Here is a 21998-nt window from a genome sequence, read left to right as displayed (position 1 = left end):
TTGGTAGTATATAAAACTTTGGACAATATCCGGGACAGATAGATTCTACTTAACTACTGTGAAGATGTCAAATCGTGGAGCCGAAAATGTCCGACATGTGCAGTTAGTCATGACCCTAGCAGAAGGACTGCCAATCTAAAAACTGGCCATATATACATACATAAGTACATCCTGGTTGCCATGGTTTATTTTAGTAAATTGCCGGAAGTCTTCTCTTCCCAACCAAGAAGCGGTGACAGTAGCTAAAGTTATTGTGAAGTATGTCTTCAGCAAGTTTGGAGCCGCTTTAGAATGAATTCAAATTAATCAATTCAGATCAATCAAAAGCGCCTGCGCATTCTGATCAAGGATGGAATTTCGAATCCAATCTTTTTCAGAAACTTTGTGAATGTCTTGGTGTCAGCGTTTCATGATGGAGAGATTTAACAAGAAAGTTGAAGAACATCTTTCCAAGATGGCGGACGAACATTAAAAAGATTGCGATGTCTACCTGCCCACGTTTTTCATGGCCTACAGGTCTGCATCTTACGATGCAACTGAGTTAACACTAGTCCAAGTTTTGATCAGGGGAGAACTTTCTTTACTATGTGATTTGGTGTTTGGTACCTGAAGCAATGAGAAAGTTACAGTGGAGGAATATGTGGACGATATAAAAATGAAACTGCAAGATATTCCTGAGTTGCTCAGAGAACGACTAAGGATTGCAAGTACGCGGATAAAGACCCGATACTATTATATTTAAGAAGGAGGCAATTACAAAGTTGCCTTACTACGGCTCTGTTTTGGCCGGATAATTTTAATTCACTTATGTTCGTTTATATTTGTACATGAAGAATATTCTGCTAAAATTGATCAAATTAATAGAAGAATCTTATGGGGTATATATAGCGACCTGGTTTGATGTGAAATACATAGGTATGATTTGAGTAAGCTAAATAATCAATAAGTGACTAAAAGTAGTAAGTAATCGTAAGTAAAATAGTGAATAAAAATTTAGTGATTAGTATTTAAGTTTACCTATTTATTACCCACCGAATATACATATTTAATTTTAATTAATGGGAAAAAATTTTTGGCAGCATTGCTGGCTCGCATTATTTCCTCTTCCTTTATTTCATGTATGAGAAGACAGGTTGAATTATAGTTCAGTTCCATATTAAGAACCTTTTTATGGTATACATCCTTCACTGTTTCAAAGAAGTTAACATATTTGGTCAGTTTTTCAAGAGAGGCAGTGACTGAAGCTTGAAAGGCATTAACTTATTCTTTCAGCTAGTCTAAGTTGCTACCAGTGCCTGTGATAGAAGATGTCGATTTTTTTTTTAAATTTGAAAACTGTTTACGGAGCATGCTCAGTCTCATATTGAATACCGTTGTCAATTGATCCAATTTGTTATTTAATTCTTTTATATTTGTCGCTAATCTAGAAGCCATAATCATCAAACTTTACTACCACTTTATAACAATAAATACCACTAGCACAACTTTTTAACGAATTACAAACTTAACAAATATAAAATTTAAAAAATTATGGAAGCTGTCCAGTAGACCGCTAGTTACTATGTAACGCCATTTACTCCTTGCACGTTCTTTGCTTGGATTCTATTATAAGGTCATTAAAAAATATAAATCACGAAAATTTTAATTACAAGTACACAGACACAGGATCTTCAGCTTAATCAATATAAATACACAAATAAATACATTTTAAATTTTGTATGTGGTCGTTAAACCAAAACTGTCACTTTATTTAATTGTAATTTGTTTAAAATGTTTTCAGTTTTCTTTATAACTGTTATGTTTTTAAAATTTTTTTTTTATCCTATTTAACAACACCTAAATATAATGTTCTTATTTTTACTTCTAAACCAGCCTGCAAATTTATTTTCAATTCTAATTTCAATCTAAAACAGCAGTAAGCTCCTAAATATTTTCTCATGCTAATTGTTGTACGTGCTCTTCCCGTCATGTACAGTTCTAATTCAATTAAATTTTGATTAAAACTTGATTAAATACACGTGCATACATAATGACTTGTTGCAAATATTGCATACACGTACTGCCAAATTCAAATTGACAGTTCCTTGTAACAAGGCAATTAATGTTAATATTAATGCAAATTGTAATCTCTAACGTAATTTCTTTGAAACAACTTTGCATACATTATTTAATTTTACTTCTATGGTCTCTGTGATAAAGGAAGTTTATTTGGGGAATTTACTGGCAATAATTAGTTAATTTATAGCACTTTTTAGAAACAATGTTATTGATTGATGATGTTATGATTTATTTATACTATTCCAAACAAGCTTTCTGAGATAGAAAAAATCAAAAAACTAACCTCTATTGAAATAAAATATTGCACACACAAATTTATATAATAATTGAAAATGACACCGAATATTGATTCTAAAAAAAATAAGTCTTAATTTGTTTTCACTGGAAATTAATGATCTTGAAACTTGATATCATTTTGTAAAGTATATTATTATTGCAGATATTTAGTAAAAATTATCCTAGATAAATTACATTTTCTAATTTAACTTAAAATTATTAGTTTTTTTTCCTTCCTAAAGTCTTTAGACGAGTTCATAAAATATCGATCATCCCTTTGTCGCGAATCTGCAATTCAATTTATCGTAATGCTGGATCCTATTCCAAATCATTCGGATCGTAAATTTATGTCTTTTTAAAATTAAAGTAGCGCAATGATTCTCTAAGATTTTAAATAGGTTTTAATTGAAACGTTAATGGATATTTATTATTTATTTTTAAATTGTAAAGGTTTATCGTTAATTGACATTTCAGTTAATAAATGGTGCAAGAGCCATTGTGCTAAAGTTAAAATGGAAAATGTTTGAACGAAAATGCATAATTAAGGATTCGTTTGGAAATGCTCGCTCCGTAAATTTATTTTACAGCTTTCCCGGGGCTTTTTTTTTAGGTCAGTTCAATGCATTTTTATTTACTTACTATTGCGTATATTTTTTGCTTTTGAGTTGACCTTTTTTGATAATAGTTCACTTGATTTTAGCGTTTTATTATTATATTATTATTTGTTTTTTTTTTGTTTCAGGAGCAAAGTCATAAATCATACAGACCACTTTGCGTCTTAACGTTTAGGCTGAACTACTTATTTGGACAACTTGAACCACTCGGCTATCATTTGGTCAACGTGCTACTGCACTTGCTAGTTTGTCTTATGTATTACAGGTAATACTAATAGCTTTTTATTTATTATAAAAAATCAATCCCACAACGATAAAAGTTTAATTTATATGCAAAAAATTGTTATGAAATTTTATCGAGCGTGTAAAACTGGTAAGAGCCATTGCTTATTCACGAATTTAAAAATCGCTAAAGCTTATCGTAATTGGCAGTAAAATAAATCGTTTTGGGAATCAATTTTCAATAAGTAGGTAGAATCCGCAGCGCATAAGCGACAAGGTACAGCACAAAATCCCCGGAGTTAACTTGAAATCAATATACTGCGGAGTTTACGCTGTTTATAACTTTGTAACTGGTTAGAGCGAAAATTGGACGATTTGCATTTCAATTTATGGACGTTGGACCGCTTTGAAATTGATGATGGACCTTAGCACTAGAAAAAATTTAAATAGCTGCATTAATATGAATCTCTAATGTTGTTATTATGAAAAAGTAATAAATTGGCAAAAAATTGCTCAACAATAAAAATAAATGATATTATAAGTTACGAAATATTAAATATTTGGTAATTAAAAATTAGTCAAAGTATTATGTTTGTTTAAATCTTTATGTTTCTTTTTTATTTTTTAGAATCATATTAAAATTTAATTTTTGATTATATTTTGACTTATTTATAATAATGTTTTTTCTTTAATACAGAGGCATGAATTCACTCATAACTAATAAAATATAACTATTAGTATTCCTATACATATTAGATTAGTATTTAAAAACTAAAATTTATTACTAATCAAATTCTCTTTTTACGATAATTACATTAAAAATGTGCTAATTACAAAAAAATTATTGGACGTATATTGAAAAAAAAAAAGTTATGATATTCTTTTGCTGTAAATATATGTCCAAAGGTAATAATATCAAATTAAAAATTTGCATATAAAGTACCTTAACGTAATTAAACTTGCATTTGATCTTTGAGTCAAATTGACTAATAAAAAGAATCTAATGTTTAAGTAAAAGTAGTGGTTTAATTCTAATAAGTAAAACTAATAAAAAATTAATAAAAAGCATTACCAAGGTATTCACAAAGAACTTATAAAAATTTTCTGTTTCTTCTTCAGGTTCCTATACGTTTCGGATATTGGCAATTATAGGTCCCTAGCTTCGACAACTATGATATTCCTATACTTCTTTCTTTTTTTCCGATATCTAACCTTGTAATATGGTTTCCAGTAGGATTTTTGTTCCACATAACATGCTCCTGGTATTCTTTCTTTTTTTAAAAGTGTACACAAGGTCAACATCTTCTTCCATTCTTCTTAACTTTGCTTTATAAATTATAAATGCAAAAAACAGATTTATTTACCAATTCGAAAAATTCCATTTTATAGTCTAACTGAACACCTATATGTGAAAATGAAAAGAATTAGGTTTGCTCTTAAATTTACAAGGCTACTCAAAAAAATTTCCATAAACCCCTTATTTAATTTAGATACTATGACAAACAGAAGGAGATAATAGAAAAAATACATTATTATAACCTGTTTTGTCCCTGTCAATTTATTATTACGCAGCATTGTATTTTGAAATATAAATGATTTAATTTTTCAATTTAATTTAGTTGTTATTGATAGCACATTTTATAGTTTTGAGGCAAAATATTTAGTTTTGCGACTGAGACCGGTAATAATACGATGAAAATGGATTATTTTATTAATTTATGCGGCAGGTTGTTTGAATTTACAATTTATGAATATCAAAGACAACATCATCATACAAGCTATCAGTGCTATATAATTCTTTTTTTTTTATAAATAACGTTTAGAATGCAGTTCTGCACGATTTGTAAAGGTCGGCATAGAGTATAATAGATTCCACCCCACACCACTATAGCATACCGTAACCAAAATTTCACTAAGGATTTATATAATTAAATAGTAAGTTTGACACTTAATATCTCTCTTAGACTATAAAAATTTTAAGCTAACTTTCTTTTTTTCGATGCAACATTATTAATAAGCCCAATTAAGATTCTGGTTTATCATGATACCACTGTCCTTAGTTTCGTTACATAAGTGAATAACATGTTTGTCTTTTTGGTTTTAGAGACAAAGCAACACAGTATTATGTTAGTATATTGTTTAAAACTAGCTAACCATTGTTTTATTTCCGAAAATCCCAATTTTACACAATCCCTAACTTTCTCCTATGTTCTCCCTTTTAATATAAAGGATGTATTATATGCATAAGAAGTTACTCAAGAAGCAGGCTCAATAAAGTATTTATGTATAAGATGACCAGGATGTGACTAAGAATTTTATCTTGTGATATTCCGGTTTGTACAGGTTTTAGACCACTTACGAAATTTTAAATTTTGGTGTATTGTGGTATATGAAGCACCAAATCGTACGCCTTGGCAAGCTCCATAAATACCACGATTGTATTTTTTTGTCTATTGGTCATGTTGCTCTAGATTGCTGATGTTAGGTGCTGTATAGCAACTACTCCATTGGACCTACTGAGTAAAAGCATATTGATTTTTTGATAGTATATCTTTGTCTTTCAAGAATCTGACTAGTTTGGCTTATTACTGCTTTACATTTTTTCTACTAGTTGGCGTGTCAGTAGAAACAAGTTTATTCGGGATTTTTGTATTTCCTGATTCTTTAATAGACTCTTGTTCTTTATAGGTCCTCAAATGTTTATTTGTCTCTTCCAATAATGATTTTATAATTTAATATTTTGGCCGAAACTTGCTTTTTTTTGCTATTTATAAATACTTGTATAGTGTTCTATTCTCAACTTTTTTTTCCTGAGTTAAATCCTGGCCGATTTTAATGTTACTTCCATTTAGTTTTTTGGCATTTTTAATAATATACCTTACTGTGCATTGCTTAATGAATTTTATCAATATTGATCTAGTTTGTCCCGCTTCTGCTCTTTCCAACTCTAGGAAAATTAATCATATATTTTTTTTCAATTTTAATGTTTACTTTGCTCTTTAGTAAATTTTCTCATAGCGACGCAGAATCGATTCTTTTTATTTTTCAGAAATAAAACACTTTTTTGTTATTAAAAAGATGACTTACGCAATATTTTACATCACCAATCGGTGCTATTTCATTCAATTTACCAAACTATGTCACTTTTGGTAATAAATACTGCTTTTTACTAATTAAGAACGTCTAATTTCGAAAAAGCAATAAATTTACTACTTTGTTTTATGTTGGCCTACTATACCCCCTAATATTAATAATAATTATTTTTAAATTAAAAAAATAAATATCATTTACCGTCATTAATTATTTTTTGTCAAATTGTATTTTTTTTTTCTAAAAAAAATTTTTCTATGAAATGAATTAAGAAAATAAATTGGGATATCCAATAAAATAAAATAATTTTATTATTTATTTTAGATTAAAAGTGCTAACGCTTTTTCAAGTAATGGAAATTTTTCTGTTGAGAAACGCTGGTTGCTATTGAATAAAAATTAAAAAAATTGTCATAACAAACAAAAATTGATAAAACTGTTTTGTTAATAATTTTTGTATTTCTATATTTAATATATAGAATTCTATTTAAATGTACCGTTTCTGATTAAATTCTGTCACAGAATTAAAATTTATAAATTAAGATTTTTGTAAGGTTATATTGATATATTATTTTAATAATACCTAAGAATTTCTTTTAAATATATATATCTTGTAATAAATTAGACGTAAAACTAGACATCAAAATTTGAAAATACTGGGGTGTACCATCTAACAAATTATCTTTTTCAAAAAATAGTAGTACAGTCAATCTGTCACCTTAAAAGTGTCAATTTCGGCAAAAATAGGCGAAATTCTGATACTTTGCCAAAAGTATGTGTTCCTTATAAAAAGACCAAAAAGCAAAAAGTTGCGATCTCTTTCAAAGAAAAAAGAAAACCGTGGGTTTTAAAGAAAAAAATTGCCTACAGTTTTATTATATTCCAGGGTCTTCTCTGTAAAATCAAAATAAGTAGAAGATAGAGGGCGTTAAAGTTCCCTAACATTACTTTTTTGAATTTATTCCTAAATTTTTTTTTTCATCGTTTCAAACATTTTTAGCGTGTAGAATTAAAAAACACCTACAAAAATAGAAACGTATCATCCATTTTTCTCTAAGAGCCCAAACGAAAATAAAAACAAAGGTAAGGACACAAAGTCACGGTCTCATCCAATCTATATAATTTCTTAAAAAAGCTTAAAAGCTACACGTGTTTCGCTCCTGTCGGAGCATCATCAGGCCTAACCTACAAAAATGATGCATGCATTTTTTTTCAGTATCTCATTATCAAGTGTTTATTTTCCAAAAATCGCATTATATTAATATGAACGTTATATATTATAATAATTTACCGAGACTGTTTTATTTCACTTAACGTTCTCGGAGCATGTAATTTACTAAAAAATAATGTGTCATTCTCCCCTCCTTCGATGTTTGGTTAACTTTAATAACATTTTAAATGAGAGCGATATACAGACCAAGTTATACAACCTGTTTTAATAATTTATTCATGAACATTATAGCGTCACGAGAAGGGAATCGAACCCGCTACCTGCGATGGTATTCCAGCGTCTCACCCAATATCCAGAACTTTTGGAATCCTGCACCTCAATCGTAGGATAATACATAAACAAGAACTAATCGCTATTAATCACTCGTTTAATGTGCAACAAAATAAAAAATCTCTAAAGTATTATTAATCACTCGTTTCTTAAATTCATCCTTCTAACCTATAAATTCGCTTAAAGGATTATTCAGTGACAGGTAAGTACGTAATGTAGTACATTATTACCAGAAACTAAAATTGACTAATTTGCACTTTATCAAATATGGACCGTAAATATTTATATGCTAAATGCAGTTCCAAAAAATCAATATGCTACTATGAAAATTTATAAAATGAACTTTTAGTATCTTTGGCGCCCTCCATCTTGTCTAATTATTGATGTACAGCGACAAACACAGATAGTATTCGTAGGCAATTATATTCTAAACTTTTTTGTTGTAGAAATTTCTCTTAAAATTGAGTAGTTTTCGTAAGAAATAGAATCTAAAAAATTTTTGAGTAAAACAAAAATTTATCAAGAAGAATGACACACATTTTTTTGGTAAATTACATGCTCCGGACACGTTAAAAAATAGAAAAGCTGCAGTATATTATTACGTGTCATTCATATTGATATAATGCAATTTTACTCGTTGAAAATGTTTGAAATAGTAATAAAAAAATTATTTTAGGACGAAATTTTGGAAAAAATAATTATAAGTGACTTTAGCGCTCTCTACGTTCTTCACATTTGATTTTACAGAAAAGATCCCGGAATAAAAATTCTAGGTAAATTAATAATAAATATTTTTGTTTTTTTTTTCGAAACCCATGGTTTTGGAAAAAATTGTTTACAAACAAATTTTGAGTTTTCCAAAAAAGTACGGGGGGAAAAGATCGCGATTTTTTATTTTTAGGCTTTTAATTAGGAACATTAGCTGTTGGTAAAGTATCAAGATTTCGCCAAAAAAAGTTACAGATTGACTATCATATTATCACAATAAAGTTTAATATCTTTTACTAAATAATAAATAAAAACAAAATATTTTAAAAAACTTTAAATAAAGTTTTCCAATCCATTTTTCTTTTAAACTCAACATGTTTATCATATTTCTTAATCCTATCGGGAAGACGAACGGCTCCATCCACTTCCACATTAAGAGCAACAGCAGCAGAAAACAAAAGTTTTTGGCGAAATACAAAAATATCAGCGCATCAGACAAAAGTTTTTGAGGTGCAGCGCCGATCCGAAATAAATGACGACCCAGTTTCGCATAGAAGAAAGTTTTGTGGAAAGCCGATACGATGCCATTAGGGCATGTTGCGATCTCATTTGGCGTGCATTTCTTTTTACGTAAAAGGGCGTGAAATATACGGTTTTATTCTGTAAAAGCTTTTTGATTGGATGTATTTTGAACGTTTTAAGTTTACTTATAGAAACAGTTTAATCTTATCACTTACAATCAAAAAAGATATTTATTTTTTACTTTATTTATTTAAATAAATTTAAATTTTTGAATCTCAGTTTTACTGAACTGGCAACTGACTTCTATCGAAAATGCGGCTCCTTATACCGGGTGACACAGATGAAAGGGAACACTGAATAATTTTTTTACTTTTTGAGATAAACAATTGAAATTTTGTATAGCGATAGAATAGTTATAAGAGCATTTTCTGACATATTCGATTATGTTCCATTTTACTTCTGGTTTAACACTTGGTACTTGGTACTTGACACTTATATTTTTACGGTATATTTTTACGTATTTCGATAAAAAATAATATTCTAAAATTAATAATACTGTAATTTCCACTTTTTGTTTTATACTCATAGAAAAAGGCACTTTTTTAAGTTTAAAAATAGGGTGCCATGAATGCATTGAAAGATTTAATTTTTAATTTTTAAGTAATCACGGAAAAATAGTTTTCATTACATTTTATGACTTAAGTCTTTCACAGGCCTATTTAAAATGTCTAAACCATTAATTTTGACGTAATATGAAGTTTGACAAATTATGATGTGTTACGTCAGTTGAAAAAAATAGGCAGGCCGGTTATTACAATGCTTCCTGTTCGTTCGTTTTTGTAAATTAGTTTTTTTCTTCTTATGGGCTTATTTATTAACCTATTTAAAAAATAGTCGTATCAAATTATTGGGAAAAAGAAAATAATGTAGACATTTTTATGAAATTGGGTACATGTATTCCTTGCATTAAGACGCATTTTTAGATGTACAAAAAAATATTTTCTCTGCCAATGGCGTCCCTATAAGTCTTCTATTGAACATTTTCAGTGAAAAAAAATACTACGTCACTGCTTTCTCTTAAAATAAAAATTATTTTTAAAATCCCCATGTATCACCTTTAATTTTTCATACTCCTTGTAATAAATCTAATGCCTTAATTTGCTTGCAATCGATGAACAAACAATTTTCACACCGCATCAGATTTTTAGGGAAGTAGAATTGCTTTTATTTTTTTAATCGAAAACCATCCGTCGGAAAAAAAAACTAAGAGATCAAGTTTGCTAAAAGGTGTTTAGGGATTTTAAAAATAATTTTTATTTTAAGAAAAAATCAGTGGTGTAGTATTTTTTCACAGAAAATATTCAAAAGAAGACCTATAAGGATGCCACTGGCAGAGAAAATATTTTTTTTGCACATCAAAAAATGCGTCTTAATGCAAATAATAGCACTTGTGTCAATCCGGAATGATAGAAAATTAGCTACTTTCTCGACATTTACAATATCGTTACAATAGGGTGGAAAAAATAAGAAGAAAAATAAAATATAAAAACGAGATAAATATATATTGAAATAAATTCTTAATGAAGCGCCTCGTCTTTAATATTTCCTACCAAAAATTTCCGAGTAGCGTCCGTTTATGTGAGTTCCCACTAATTTTATTCCACCGGCAGTGTTTTCCATTGTAAAAGTTTCACGTTTAGTGCACCTGCAACTGTTTTCTGTAGTTTCACCGAGTCCAAATTGCCTTCAGTTTCAAACTAAAAACCAGCCAGTTTCAGTTTCTGGAAAGCCGTTTTATGCTTTAAGTTGACAACGCTAGGAGTACTTCACCTAATTAACCGGTTGTGATGATTGACGTTACAAAGCAAAACCGGTTAAAAATTTACCTCTGGACAGCTCTTAACTAATTATAAAATTATTACTGTTATACATTCTTTATTCTTGAGAGATGAATGTGTCGAGTGTCTTTGTCAAGACGAACGTGGAATAAGAGATTGTTAAAACAATTGTAGTATTTGGTTATGGATTTATATTATAGAAGAAATTACTAGTGCACAATCTCAACAATATTAAGTTTTAAGGTAAATGCTATTTATTAAAACGTATATATGTTTTTTAATGCACACATAATTAAATTATTTAAGGTTACAGTAGATTAAATTTTATTTTCAAGCCTATCGTTACATTTGTCGTTAAAGAAATCATTTTTAATGCTTACTTCGGAATATATACATTTATTACGTGTCATATAAATCTAAAATTTTAAACGAGTAGAAAAATGCATAATAAGGTTTAAATTTTAATTAATAAAAATCGATAAGACTGCATAATATATGACATTAATTAAAAGCAGGAACAGTAGGATAATATTTAAACACCTTTATTTTTCAAATTAGTTGTTATTCAGACTGAAGTGGAACGAGAATTTTCAAAAATTCTAAAAATTTTTTTGCTTTTAGAAAAATTGAAATATGCTTTTATAATTAAAGTACGTACAAAGGCAGAAAAGGTAGGTAAATATGACCTAAATAATTTTGTTAATGTCTATTTTTAAAAATCTTTTACTAAAAATTATTTTCTTGCTAGTAAATTTACTCAAGAGCATGCAAATGAATCGTTAGACTATTGATTAAACTTATGTTGTTCTGTTGCAGATAACTTATTAAAGAGTAAATATCATTTAAGCTCTTTAATGCATAAATTATTATGCTGTTTAAAGGTAAGCAAAAGCTGATTATTTTTATTTTAAAAAAATTTTTTCAAGGATTTTTAATGATAATAATAGTTGTTGGTTTACATTAAATATGCTTCTGAAATTTTAAATAAAAATATATTAAGTGGGTATGAGAAAGTATTTACTTTTTGTAATTTTTTTTTATCAATTAAATAAAATCATTTATGCGGAAGTTTTTGTAACCTAATAAAATATTATTAAATTTTATATAATAAAATTAAATAAAAATAATTCTATCATCAAAAAATCGGTAATAAAAAGGAATATATATATAAACTAAAAAAAATAAAAAAGTTAAATATGAATATTATGTACAAATGAATTTTAAAGAATAAACAAAAAATTATATTAATTTTAAAATATAAGAAATGTTTGCTTATGTTTAAAATATAGGCTAATATGGTAAATACCATGAAAATATATTAACAGGCACATTACTAACATCAAAGAAATTCATCTGTTCGGTACAATAATAAGTGTTAATACCAATACTAAAAATTAAAGAATATAAAAAAATATTATTGTTATATTACCATCTTAATTTTTCCAATTTAAAAAAATATTGTAGAATTTTTTTAATTCGTTAGGTGTGAATTAAAACAATCGAATATAGTCAACTAATTTATTTATACACTTTACTAGAAAAGCATGGTCACTAAAGACTGCTAGAGATATTTATTATATACTATATTTATTTACAACTATTTAAATCTGGCGCCCATATTCCGAACTTTACTTCACTGAACTGACAACTGACAACCATCAACGATGCGGCCATATACTCGGTAGAACGGTAGAATCGGTAGTAAACGTCAAAATTCGAAAATATCATAGTAAAGAAAAGAATATATCAAATTGAGTTTTAAGAAAAATATGTACAAAAAACAACTATCTTTAAAATAAATACTATATCTTGTCTGGTGTATTCTTCATTTATAATTTCGTAAGTATTTTTTTAATCTGGTTATGTATCTAGGCTTTTAGTTGCGATTTATATAAACATAAAGAATATATAGACTTTAGATTGTATGAAATATTTTTGTGACGATAATGACTAAAATACAGAAGACGGAGATATTGTAGTTTTAGAAAGAAGGCCGAATTGGCTCTGTATATCGCTCGAATCGAAATACTTTGCACCTATAGTTGTCTTATATCCTGGATTCTGTTTTCTGTAAAAATTATTGTATTGTATATGTAAAAATAAAGGATTTGTAGGGTGCATCCTAATCCAATAATATATTATATTTTATATTCAATTCTGGATATCTTCGACTTATTTTGGTATAGATGTCCAATAATTCCATAAGAAAGATGAAGCTGCATAACTGAAGCTTTCTTAGATATGTGTCATAAACCTAGGCTTATTGAAGATATTTTAGATTAAAAATCGCTCCTAAATAATTTACTTTTGATTTTGGTTTTAGTATCACTGTCATATCATCTAGTTAAACATATATTTCCTGGTATTGTGACGGAGTCTGAGTAGCTACCAAAACGCATAAAATTTGTTTTTTCACAGATGATGATTCAAAGAAATTTACTAAACCATTTAAAAATTTTAGGGAGATCAGTTCCAATGATTTTTTTGTAGTTCTAGCCAAGTTATTAGACTATATATTATTACAGCATCAGCTGCAACATACTATTTCATTAAGGGTATTTAGACCAAACAGATTATTTATATAAATGATACATAATAGTGACTGTTCCCTGGATAATTCCATAATAAACAGTTTATATATTTTCATATATTTTCATGGAACTGACTTAGAGATATAGCAGATACAGATATTCTCTCAGATGCAAATTTATTTATCTAGTAATCAAGTACATTTTTATAACGAAAGAAAAATAAATATGATTGCGATGTGTGCTAGATAATGAATATCTTGATCGATTAAACAGATTTGATAAGTCAATAAAAAAATACAAAAAATGTGTTAACTTATAGTAATTTTATATTACTGGAGTAAGAGATGACGTCAGAGAAAGACAACTTTTGCCAATAAAGGTCTCCCTCAATATTAAATTTGAGGTGTTTTTGCGGTCGTTTTTGGCTAAAAAAATATTTTTCACGATTGTCAAAGTATATTATTGATAAAAAGTTGTTAGTTGTTGACAAAGTTTGCATGGTGAGTAATTTAAAATGGCAAATTTAAATACCCAAAACAAAAAATATTTTTTCTATTTGGATACAGGGTAATCCAGGTCTTTCTAAGTTTTTGAAGCAATTGAGCGTTTAAGATCTTATAAGATCTAAAAAATAAAATAAGCATTTCTCAATAAAAAAACAATACTTTTCTCTAAGAATTAAATCATTAAACTTAATAGCAGAGTTAACATGTACAAAGTTGAAAACTCTTTTGCAATTGATCCTTAGCTTAGAATATCTCTAAAATTTAAAATAATGGGATATAAGCATTTTTTATATTTAGCATGATGAAGGTAACCACCAAAAAATTTTGTTCGACGTAAAATGTTCTACTCATTTTAAATCTAATTAAAAAAAAAGGATTCGGAAAATGATTCTTTATAAATTAACTGAACGTAAGTTTGACAACGTCCCCCGCCCCTATCATCATAAATAACTTATGTCTAAACCATTTTTTGCAGGTTAAGTGTTTGGGCTCGATAGATTAAAATGGTTCAGCCTGTTTTTTTTTAAAGCTCAAATATAATAACTTAATATTAGTGTTTATTTAATTAATTAAAATTATTGCAAATTTTTAATTACTTTAATTTTAAAATTTATGTATTATACATTTAAATACTTCTAAACAATAATAAATTCTCAACCTTGAATAAACAATTTTCTATTGAAAGCTCCCCGAATATAACTTCTGACATATTAAGAGCTTTTTCTATATAGCCCGCTTAAACATTTCGTTACTTATATCCCATTTAAGTACAACATGAATTCGTCGCCACCCCTTTGAAACCATTAAGCTAAGCTATCAAAATGACACATCCTTTATATTTCTTGGAGTGTACATAAAGACACACGCCCTCTCTAATAAACCAAGGGAAATAAATGGGGGCGCTATTGGTTTTCTGGGCCGACAAACTTTCAAAAGTGGGTCAGGACATATTTATGATAGTGCCGCTGGGGAGTTTAGCCCTGCTGTCTGCATCACCACACCGTCCCGTTTCCATTGGACTGATTGTGTGTATGTTGTTGCCGTTCTAAAATTCGGTGAATATTTGGAACATAAATATTGAGGAGGAGAGGGTAAATATCGAAGAAAATGATATATGAGCCTAAATCGATTTAAAGGGAATACTCGTATAGTCTCACGAGGGAAAATATATGTATAAAGAAACAGAGCAATTCAGAACAATAGGATGTTGTCATTTAAGGTCGAGAACCTTTAAGTGAGAATCATATTACTTAAAGGTTTATAATATATTATAGATAACAACTACAAGGTTGTTGCAATGATGAACTTTTGGGCAAGATATGATTTACTTATGAAACATAGAAGTTTTGCCCAACTAGTATTTTTGCTTAAATTAAAGTCAATGGCAAGGCAGATTACCCAGATTTACTGAAAAAACTTAATTTTACATTACTACGTTGGAATTCTCGCGTCAGACATTTCTTTTAGTTAAAGACTCCTTGTACCTCAAATCCACACCAAAATTCTAAAATTTTCACCAGTTTGTCCAATGTGTATCCTATATGTATAAGTGAAAGTATGTTCATCTTTTTGCAGATACTGCAGTAAAGTTTAAAAACAATATTTTGAGACTATTGGTATTTATATAGGGGTACAAAATTTTAAAAAATACAGCTGTTACTGTTTAATTAAATTCAGTATTTACTAATTCAGTATTCGTTTTCTATTTCTGTTTTCATTTTGTATTGTATTTTATTATGTAGCCTATATTCTTTTTGTTTATATATCACCTAAACTGTAACGTAGTTATCTTCTGTACAACTTTTAGTATTTATTTACCTTCTTATTGGTTTTATTACTTCTAAGGCTGTTTAATATCAATAAATAAATAAATAGTATATTAGTTTAATAGGATTTATATTTCGAATATATTGTAATTAGAAACCACCAGAAAGACGTGCAACTAGTTATAAATTTTTATCTTATTGTGGTTGTTTTCTTTAATCTTTATATACTGTATAATTGTCTCTCTCTTCCCTTATAAAAGATGAGCTAAGGTGGAGCCACAATACCAATGTTTCTCGATGCCAAATATATGTCATTATCAGAATACTTACAAGAAAACGTTTTTTTATTTCCGTCTAAATGAAAATTGCAAGCGGGACAGCTTGTCTCCAATTCTCTAGTATTTCTAAATTAAGTACGGCAATAGTGCAATCCCTGCTCAACATGAACACGGGACACGACTCGATAATTTCTATATAGCTGAATAGTTGTTGTTGCTGATTAATTCTGTTTTTTGTTTTACATCATTAGTTGAGATTTTGGGTAAGTGCTGGAATTTTACGTATTTTAATATCCAGCAAATATAGATGAACTTGGTTACAGTAGTTAGTAGTTGTAATTTTCTTCTGGAATACAGGTTTTAATAGCCCCAGGTGTACCTAGTCTCCAGAGTTTATTCATTCATTATTTCTTAAGTTTTTAGCATAAAAATGGGAAAATACATTGTCTGTGGTGCTATTGAAGATGAAGTTGCAAATATGAGTTACTTTTCTGCAAATCTGGAAAGGTAAGTATACTTACATTATTATTGGTTTTACTTTTATCTGAAAATTTGACTTGTCTTGAGCATTTTATTTTGAAATAATACCTATTTCTTATACAATAATAACAGTAGACCATTACTGTAGGCAGAAGAGTAGGTTTTTGTATATCATTGAATGGTGTTTTATTTTCCCCTAATCATTTTCAGATTTCCAACTCTCGACAACTATAATTGAGTTCAAACTATTAAATATTCATATCTATTAAAATACACGATACATTTGTAAATAATAAACGTTTAACATAATGCAATATGTATCATACAATAAATAATATAATGCATTTGTAATCTGACTGATTTGTTACATGTGTTTATCGAGGCCCAAGTCGATCAATTTTTTTTTAAATATATATGAACTAAGTACGACGTCCATTTGGCAGGCAAAGGTAATATTTAAAATGGTAATTCTATATTTAAATAAGAGGTACTCATATATTTAAAAAAAATAAGTTTAACTAGTCTAATTTCAACCAGTATAAAATGGGGTTTGTTTAGGAAATTAATTGGGTTTCACCCGAAATCAGGTTTGGCTGCAGCATAATATTAATTTTTATGTAATCTTTAGATTTTTTTATATTACCATTAAGAAAAATAAATAGGAGGTATTGCCGATTAATTTTTAATTAGTAATATCTTATTATTATATTATCTTATTATTTAATATTATTATTAGTATTATTAATTTCTAATAGATATTGTACGTATAGGTATGTAGGTATTGTATAGGTAGTGTTCAAAATGTTGCCCGTTTTTGACCAAATAATGATATAGGCGATGTTCAAATTCCTGACGGATATTTTCAAAAACATGTTGTGGGATATCATGGCAGCTGTCAATGATGCGTTGACGAAGTTCATCCAAACTTTCAGGTTGGGGCGTAAACACAATAGATTTCAAATGACCCCATAGAAAAAAGTCTAACGGCGTTATATCAGGAGATCTAGCAGGCCATTCTATAGGCCCCCTTCGCCCTAACCATTTATCTGGACACTTGTCGTCTAGCCATTGCCGAACGGGAAGAACATAGTGAGGAGAAGCGCCGTCTTGCTGGAAATATATTTCAGCCTCATCAAGTATAGGGTCATCATCGATTTGGTTTTCAATGGATTCAGTGATAAGCGGATTGATGGTATTTTCCAACATATCCAAATAAATGTCTCCACTTAAGTTTCCGTTAATAAATAATGACCCAATCACTTTATTTTTTTAAATGCCTGCCCATACATTAATTTTTTGAGGTTACTGGGTATGCCCTAGTTACACGCTACCAATTTGCCTATTCAGCTAACCAATTACCTATTGATTTACTTATTTGATTACTAAGCAAACCAACACTATAAATATATATATTGCCTTGCCATTAAAAACCAATTACATTACTATTAAGTTACTGTTTAAATTAAGTTAAATTTTAAGTTGTAATTTCCGCTCTCGAATAAATAATTTTTAAAAAAAGTTATTTTCGTGTTGACTACATATAACTGGCGCAGTCGGAAGTTTCGTGTTACGGTCGGACAAAAATCGCCAAAACCGGTCTGTTTTGACAGTTCAAGCACGAAGAACCTACCCTTGGAAGCAGCCTTCAGAACACACATCGTCAGGAAGTTGCACCCACCAAGGAAGTCAACAATACCGAGAGCATTTTCCTGGGAATACTAGCTTCGATTCCTTTAGGACCACTAGGCTTAAGGCAAGAAAGAAACCAATGGAAATTTTCGCAGTTTTGGCGTAAGCAACTTTTCCTATTTTTCCATTTTTCCTTTATTTTTACCATAGACGTATAATATTTAGTAAAATATTTTGACATATTATTATAGGTAAATTTTTTTCTCTTTTGCTAATTTTTCTTTCATATTTCTTTAGTTTCTGCATATTTTAGTATTATTCCTTTTTTATCATAACAATAAACTTTAATGCCAAACTCTTTAGCTGAAGAAATTGAAAATTTAGCTCAATCATTTTTAAGTTTATCCACTCAAGAAGGTTCTCAACTCACAAATCAATCAGACATGCAGTCTAACAATAAAGATATTGGTCTCTTAAGGTACCAAGCTGATAACATACCTCCATATGATGGCAACCCTAGGCAATTAAATAGATTTCTCACAGCTTGTGAACACTTTTTAAGTAACTTCCAAGATACAACAAATATAGCTAATCCCATAAATATTTGCCTAATAGATACCATTTTAATGAAACTTAAAGGTCGAGCCGCTGATATAATTTGCTCCAACTCAGATTTAAATAATTGGGCCGTAATTAAAGAAGCCCTAATAGTAGCCTTTTCAGATCAAAGAAGCATCGAATGTCTTATCCAAGATTTAATTTCTCTAAAAATTCAAAGGTTCGAAAGTCCTACACAATTTGGCATGCGAGTGCAGGATGCCAGAAGTTATTTATTTTCAAAATTAAACACCTCTGTTGCTAATGATAATGAAAGGAAAATTAAAATTCAACACTATGAAGAATTTGCTCTGAAAACTTTTATTAGTAACTTGCCCCCTCAAATTCAGTTAGTTGTTAGATTACGTCAGCCAGAAAATATTGAAAAAGCTTTATCGTTAGTAGTCGAAGAAGAAAACTTTATATACTTTAGTCAAGGAAAAAATTATAACTTACAAACCTACCCACCACCATTTCGCACTCATTACAAACAATCAAAACCCCAACCAAGATCCCCATTACCACCAACCCCCAGCAATTTTCCATCATTTATACCAAACACTTTTAATTACGCCAGACCCCAATTTCAAAAACCTATAGGACCAACAAACTTTCAAAATTCTAATCCAAATCCCATATCGATTTCTAGGCCAAATATTCCAAATACAAGTTTTCATAATTTTGTTAGACCCAATTTTTCAAATAACACCTTTAATAAACCTCAATTGAATCTAAGACCCCCTAATTTCAACCCAAATAATAGTTTACCCAGTTCAGTCATTCGTCGAAATCAAGTCGAACCAATGGACACAAGTTCAGGAAATAGTCGACATACCTTTGTTCCTAGAAACAAAAGGCCCCGCGTTTCAGAACTATATGCCCATCAAATTTCTCCAGAAAGTATTGACTATAATCTCGATTCCGATAATACCTACTCCGACTATTATAACCCTTACCAGAATGATCAATATTATTATGACGATAATAATTATTACGATCCGTATAATCATATTCCTGATAATTCATTTTCCAACTCGATCGAAGATGACACTTATAAAAGTGACGACATAACCATTTCTAACGAACAACAAAATTTTCAAAACCCCGATATCAACACATACCCAACATAATCCATTTAAATAACATTAGATCGGATTTACCATATATTTATATTGCTGACCTAAACGCATATTTTTTAATAGACACCGGTAGTAGTCGAAGTTTAATGAACCCTAAACTTGCTTACACGTTTTATCATAAATTTATTACAAATGAGAAATTTAATATCCAAACGGCACACGCTATGTCCTATCACAATGAAGTCGCTAATATTCCAGTTTTTAAAATCTTTAAATTTAATGGTTACCATAAATTTTATTTGTTCGATTTTTCGCAAAAATACGATGGACTTATTGGTAGTGATTTATTAAAACAACTTAACGCTAATATTGACTTAAAAAATTGTAAATTAATAACACAAAATTCTACTATTCCAATTATTCATGAAATAAAAAAACCAATAGAAACTCAAAATACCTTTAATGATCTTCAAAATTTTTCTATAACAATTCCGTCAAGATGTCAACAAATTGTAAAAATCCCAGTGAATCTAAAAGAAGGCTTAGGCATATTAGAATATCAAAATTTTGAAAATAATACAGAAATGCCTAAAGCACTTGTAAACATTTCAAATTTTTTTGCCTATACAACAATAACGAATGCCAATGAATATCCCGTTACCATTAATATTAATAGACCCTTTAATGTTGAATTAATAGATATTTTAGAAGTAAACTTTTGCAACAAAATCGAAACAAACCAAACCCTAACTAATGAACATGATAATATACTTAAAGAAAATCTTAAAAACCTGCGTTTGGACCATTGCAATAAAGAAGAGAAAGACTTTATTAGAAGATTATGCTTTGAATATCGCGACATATTTTACTGCGACAAAATACCCTTAACATTTACTAACCAGATTCAGCATAAAATCAATTTGACAAATGACACCCCTTTATTCACTAAAACATATCGCTATCCTGAGATACACAAGAAGGAAGTTAAAAATCAAATATCAAAAATGTTAGATCAAGGAATTATTCAAAACTCAGTCTCCCCTTGGTCTAGTCCAATTTGGGTTGTCCCAAAAAAAGTTGATGCATCCGAAAAAAAAAATGGAGAGTCGTCATCGATTATCGTAAGCTGAATGAAAAAACCATAGGCGATAAGTATCCTCTTCCCAACATCGCAGATATACTTGATAAATTAGGTAGAAGCCAGTATTTTTCCACACTGGATCTTGCTAATGGATTTCATCAAATTGAGATGGATCCCAATGATACTCAGAAGACCGCCTTTTCAACAGAATCAGGTCACTATGAATTCCGCCGAATGCCATTTGGGTTGAAAAATGCCCCATCAACTTTCCAAAGAGTTATGGATAATATCCTCCGTGGCCTCCACAATGAAATTTGTGTCGTATATCTCGATGACATCATCATCTTCAGTACTTCCTTGGAAGAACACATTTCTCGCCTACGTCAAGTTTTCTCACGACTCCGAGAATCCAACTTCAAAGTACAAATGGATAAAAGCGAGTTTCTTAGAAAAGAAGTCCAATATTTAGGTCATCTTGTAACATCCAATGGCGTAAAACCAAACCCTGAAAAAATCCGAGCAATTCAAGAATTTCCAATCCCCAAAAATTCAAAAGATATTAAATCATTTTTAGGTCTCCTTGGATATTATAGACGGTTTATTAAAGACTTTGCTAAAATAACCAAACCTATGACCTCATGCCTCAAAAAGGATTGTAAAGTCATCCATAGTCCCGAATTCATAAAATCTTTCGAACACTGCAAACATCTTCTAATGAATGCCCCTATCTTACAATATCCTGATTTCGAAAAGCCATTCATTCTAACTACCGACGCTAGTAATTTTGCCATAGGTGCCGTATTATCACAAGGTAACGTCCCTAACGATAAGCCTGTTGCTTATGCAAGCCGAACCCTTAACGATAGCGAATGCAAATACTCCACTATTGAGAAGGAACTCCTAGCGATCGTCTGGGCATGTAAATATTTTCGCCCATATCTTTTTGGGAAAAAGTTTAAAATATATAGCGACCACAGACCCCTTGTCTGGTTATTCAGTCTAAAAGAACCTAACAGTAAATTAGTTAGATGGCGTCTTCGTTTAGAAGAGTTTGATTATGAAATTATCTATAAAAAAGGCCTCCAAAATACAAATGCTGATGCCCTCTCTCGCATTCAAATCAATGCTTTTGAAAACGAAAGTATTGTAAACAACCCTGGTGAACAAGATATAGACATAGATGAATTCTTAAATGACCTTTGCAACGAAGCATTAAAAAACAT

General features: G+C 29.4%; 1 protein-coding gene across 1 annotated transcript in view; it reads left to right on the top strand.

The window, feature by feature from the left end:
* LOC126737461 (protein O-mannosyl-transferase Tmtc3-like) overlaps nt 1-21998 on the top strand; it is a 130208-nt gene that overhangs the window by 35546 nt on the left and 72664 nt on the right. The window contains exon 2 of the mRNA XM_050442372.1: nt 3077-3213. Coding sequence (XP_050298329.1) covers nt 3077-3213 — 137 coding nt within the window. The remainder of the gene's footprint in view (nt 1-3076; nt 3214-21998) is intronic.

This window comes from Anthonomus grandis, chromosome 6 (genome assembly GCF_022605725.1).
Source record: "Anthonomus grandis grandis chromosome 6, icAntGran1.3, whole genome shotgun sequence".
NCBI classification, from domain to species: Eukaryota; Metazoa; Arthropoda; class Insecta; order Coleoptera; family Curculionidae; genus Anthonomus; species Anthonomus grandis.
This window is presented reverse-complemented; position numbering and strand designations above follow the sequence as displayed.